General features: G+C 32.2%; 1 protein-coding gene across 10 annotated transcripts in view; it reads left to right on the forward strand.

The window, feature by feature from the left end:
• The window catches only part of LOC107612481 (cellulose synthase A catalytic subunit 3 [UDP-forming]), an 11,867-nt gene continuing 9,533 nt past the window's right edge, over nt 1,670–4,003 (forward strand). Inside the window, exons 1-5 of one of the 10 annotated variants that reach the window (XM_021109872.1) lie at nt 1,670–1,834; nt 1,928–2,013; nt 2,301–2,347; nt 2,757–2,965; nt 3,173–3,368. In XM_021109872.1, the coding sequence (XP_020965531.1) occupies nt 2,942–2,965; nt 3,173–3,368 (220 nt within the window). In that variant the 5' untranslated portion in view covers nt 1,670–1,834; nt 1,928–2,013; nt 2,301–2,347; nt 2,757–2,941. Of the gene's footprint in view, nt 1,835–1,927; nt 2,014–2,261; nt 2,348–2,756; nt 2,966–3,172; nt 3,369–4,003 lie in introns of all 10 variants that reach the window. The other 9 variants (XM_016314170.2, XM_021109870.1, XM_021109877.1 and 6 more) reach the window with 9 other exon arrangements.

A 4,003-nucleotide genomic window follows, 5' to 3' on the forward strand; every position in this document is an offset into this window, starting at 1 on the left:
CCGGGTCGAGCCGGCCCTGAAATGGTTTAGGTCAGGCCGTAACACCTCTAATGTTGTATTTTTTTCTTCTTCTTGTTTTTCTTACTTCTTTCTTTCTTTTAGTTAAATGAATGTACGTTCATCCTCTTCCAAGTAATTTTATAGCATTATGTGTTTCTTCTTCTTCTTTGTTTGATTTTTTTGTTTTTATTCTTGTTAAGAGAGTAAAATAAGAAGAAACATGAGAAGGTAAAAGAAAAAGAAAAAGATGAATAAGAAAAAGAAGAAGAAGAAGATGGTGATGATGATGAAAAAAAAAGAAGAAGCAGCAGAATATGAGGAGAAGGAAGATGAATAGTTTTGAATTATACATAACTTATCAAAATAAAAATACACCAAAATATCTTCGTTTTACACCCAAATATTTTCGTTTTATACCCAAATTTGCTGCAAATACAAAAATGAGTTATGCTACGTGTACCCTAAAATCAGCCACCAAAGTCAGCTATCAGTATAAAATACATACTGGAATACAAATATACATTGAAAATAAATTAAAGGACATATGTATTTATACACAAATACATTGGTGGCTGATTTTAGTGTACAAATAGCATTTTTGTACAGAAAAAAGTTTCCTCTAATGCTGCATTTTTTTTGTTCTTCTTCTTTTCCTTATTTCTTTCTTTCTTTTAGTTAAATGAATGTAAGTTCATGATATTTCAAGTAAATTTGTAGCATTATGTGTTTCTTCTTCTTTGTTTGTTTTTTTTTATTTTTGTTAAGAGAGTAAAACAAGAAGAAACTTGAGAAGGTAAAACAAAAAGGAAAAGATGAATACGAAAAAAAGAAGAAAAAGATGGTGACGATGATGGAAAAAAAAGCAGCAGCAGAAGATGAGGAGGAGAAAGAGGAAGAGTCTTGAATTATACAGAACTTATCAGAATAAAAATACACCCAAATATCTTCGTTTTACACCCAAATATCTTCGTGTTATACCCAAATTTGCTGCAAATACAGTAAAATGTTTCCTCTAATGCTGCATTTTTGTCTTCTGAATTGAACCACATCTCAGCCACTTGATTGAATTATTAATTATATTCAACAATGAGATAACTGATGATAGAGGAGAAAGAGAAAAAGAAAGGAAGAAAAGAAAATCCAATGAAAAAAGAAGGAGGAAGAGGAGAAGGAGAAAGAGGTGATGTTGATGACGACGATAACGAAAAAAAAATAATGAAGAATTAAACATTAAAAATAATTTTAAAAAAATTTTAAAAACATTTGAGATAAAAAATACTTTATTGAATATATAAAGAGGACATTGGTGTATTTAATTTTTCTTTAAGCTTTAGGGAAAACAAATAAATTTTGTGTTATTTATTTATTTATTTATGTAAAAACTAAAAAGTCCAAAATAAATGTAATTTTTGGTTTTATTAAATTGTACTCTGTATCACGTCACATTGGATACAGTCAGGTAACGTTAACATTGTCCCAAGCATCGTCACTCACTTGGTCAATCCACACTTCCAAAAATTCCCAACAACGAGACAACCCCTTTAATACAAAATAAAAAAAATTGTTCCTTTTGTCATAAACTCAGATAAATAATTATTTATAAATTATTAAATTCCATAAAATCTCACTGGTACTAGTAGCAATAATTTATTCCACTCGGTTTTAAGGATAACATTTTGTTTAATGCTTAGATCTTTTGTTCTTACGGAATCATTGTTGGAGGATAAATGTTTGAGTATTTGATACACAAAGCTAAGAACCCTTGTGAATTGTGATTATCTTTTCTTCAGCCATAACAAGTGTGTCTCTTTCTATGGCGCGTGAAAAGGTGTCGGTAGGTTTTGTACTAATTGCATTGTCGCTTTCGTTTGCTTTAAGTCTTAAGCGTTTTTAATTCATTATTATCATTATTGTTATTCATTCACAGCTATAACACAATTTGGCACACTGAAAAGCGTTGCTTCAAGCTTTTGTGGCTATGAAGAGAGATAAATAGATAGAGATACACTGTGAGTAAGGGAGTTCTTCATTGCTTCTCTCTCTTCTTCTTTTTTTTTTCTTTGAAAAGTGTTTTTGTTCCTCATTTGTTTGTGTGTTTCTGTTCAGTTCTGATTCTGACATTTGTGTTTTTCATTTTTCTCGCTGTTGATGGTTCCTGATTTTGTGCCGTTCTCTTTCTCTTTCCTCCTTTGTGAACTGTTGAGTGGGGTTTTTGTTGTTTTGGGGTTTATTTGGGTTAATTGTACAAGAAATTCGTCTAGGTTTTGTTCAAATTCTGAGTGATCTACCCCTGTTTTCAGTGGAAACTCGTGGAAGAAGAAGAGGTGCTTTTATTTGATTTTTTATGGTAAGTTTTCTCATAACGGATTTTGCAATTTCAGTGTGAGAAAGGTGAGAAATGTGTAATTGTTTTCTGTTCCTAAATCCTAAGTTTCTAACAAAAACCAAGGTTGAGATTTCTGTTAACTGTTGATCATTTGATCATTCTTGTTTATCAAGGGAAAAAGAAAAACCATTATTTATTTATTAATTTTTTGTTTGTGCGGAAAGTTCTTTGATATCTCATTCATACACAGGGAAGATTCCACTTTTTAAAGAGAGGGGAAAAAACGTAGAAAGAAGAAGAAAAAACGAAACACAGAATTTAAGAGCCAAAAGTTTCTTTTTCTCACTTTATAAACTGTTGAAAGTATTTTATATGAATACTTTTTTGGAGCTAGCTTTTTTCTATTCTAATAGCTTAAATGTTTCTACAGAAAAAAAAGGAGCATATTCTGCTGTAGGAGTGGATCAAAAGAGAGGAATATTTACAATTGATCTTCTAAGCTATCAGTAGAAAGTTCAGAAAATCTATTAAGTAATGTGTGTGTACCTTAAGCTTGAACAAAGCATTTGATCCCTTATTGACATCATCTTGGAAGAGCTTTCGTGAAGAGTTCCTATGGAGTCAGAAGGAGAAGCAGGGGTGGGTAATTGTTACCTCAGACATCTTATATTTTTTCCCACTTATTTTGGTGCAACTATTAGTTATTGAATGATATTTTATTACATGTTATTATGAGTCCAACTATTTTAACACTTTAAGTTGTTTTCTTGCAGTGCAATTATTGGTGATCGAATGATATTTGATTAAATAACATTTTAATTATGTCTGGTTTTTGGTATTACTCAGGCAAAGCCAATTACAGCTTTGGGTGCGCAAGTGTGCCAAATTTGTGGTGATAATGTTGGGAAGACTGTGGATGGCGAATCATTTGTCGCATGCGGTGTTTGTGCGTTCCCTGTGTGCAGGCCTTGTTACGAGTATGAAAGGAAGGATGGGAACCAGTGCTGCCCCCAGTGCAAAACTCGCTACAAGAGGCACAAAGGTGAAAAATGAAATCTCCATTGTGCTACCTATTGTATGTGTTAATTCTCACCATTCTTCATTCATATGTCGCAACTGTGCAAAAGATTTTTAGCATAGCAAGCTGCTTAAATCTTCAACAAATTAAACAAATGGGTGGCATTGCACTCATGTTAAAGTCAGGTCTAGCCTTACATTCAGTGTACAGCACATTATCTTTTATTATTTTATTTATAAAAATGTCTTCCCCAAATACTGATGGCTTGCGTAGCCATGCTATGCTCCCTTCGATGTCAACGTTCCTAACAAATTTCTTTCTTTATTATGATAATAATGTCCTACCTTGTAGCAAAAGAAACTTTTATACTTAAAAAGATATGCAGTATGCTTGGAAGCAATTTGAATAGTAGACCACTTTCAAGTGAACCAGATGCAATAATATATCTTTTCTGCTATTGGATAGGGTTTATCCATGTCCTGCATAGACTAGCTCTAGACTAAACAAAATCTGCTAACTGGATGGAAGTTTCTAGAATATTTCATTTATACCATGAAGGTTTGAACTATAATGGGGATTTCCTTGGCCCTTGAGTAATAGTGGCTGTTTTTCCCTTACCTATTTGACATGCATCTGTGTTTTGTTTTATTTGAAAGGGT

The sequence above is a fragment of the Arachis ipaensis genome, chromosome B08 (assembly GCF_000816755.2).
Source record: "Arachis ipaensis cultivar K30076 chromosome B08, Araip1.1, whole genome shotgun sequence".
Lineage (NCBI taxonomy): Eukaryota > Viridiplantae > Streptophyta > Magnoliopsida > Fabales > Fabaceae > Arachis > Arachis ipaensis.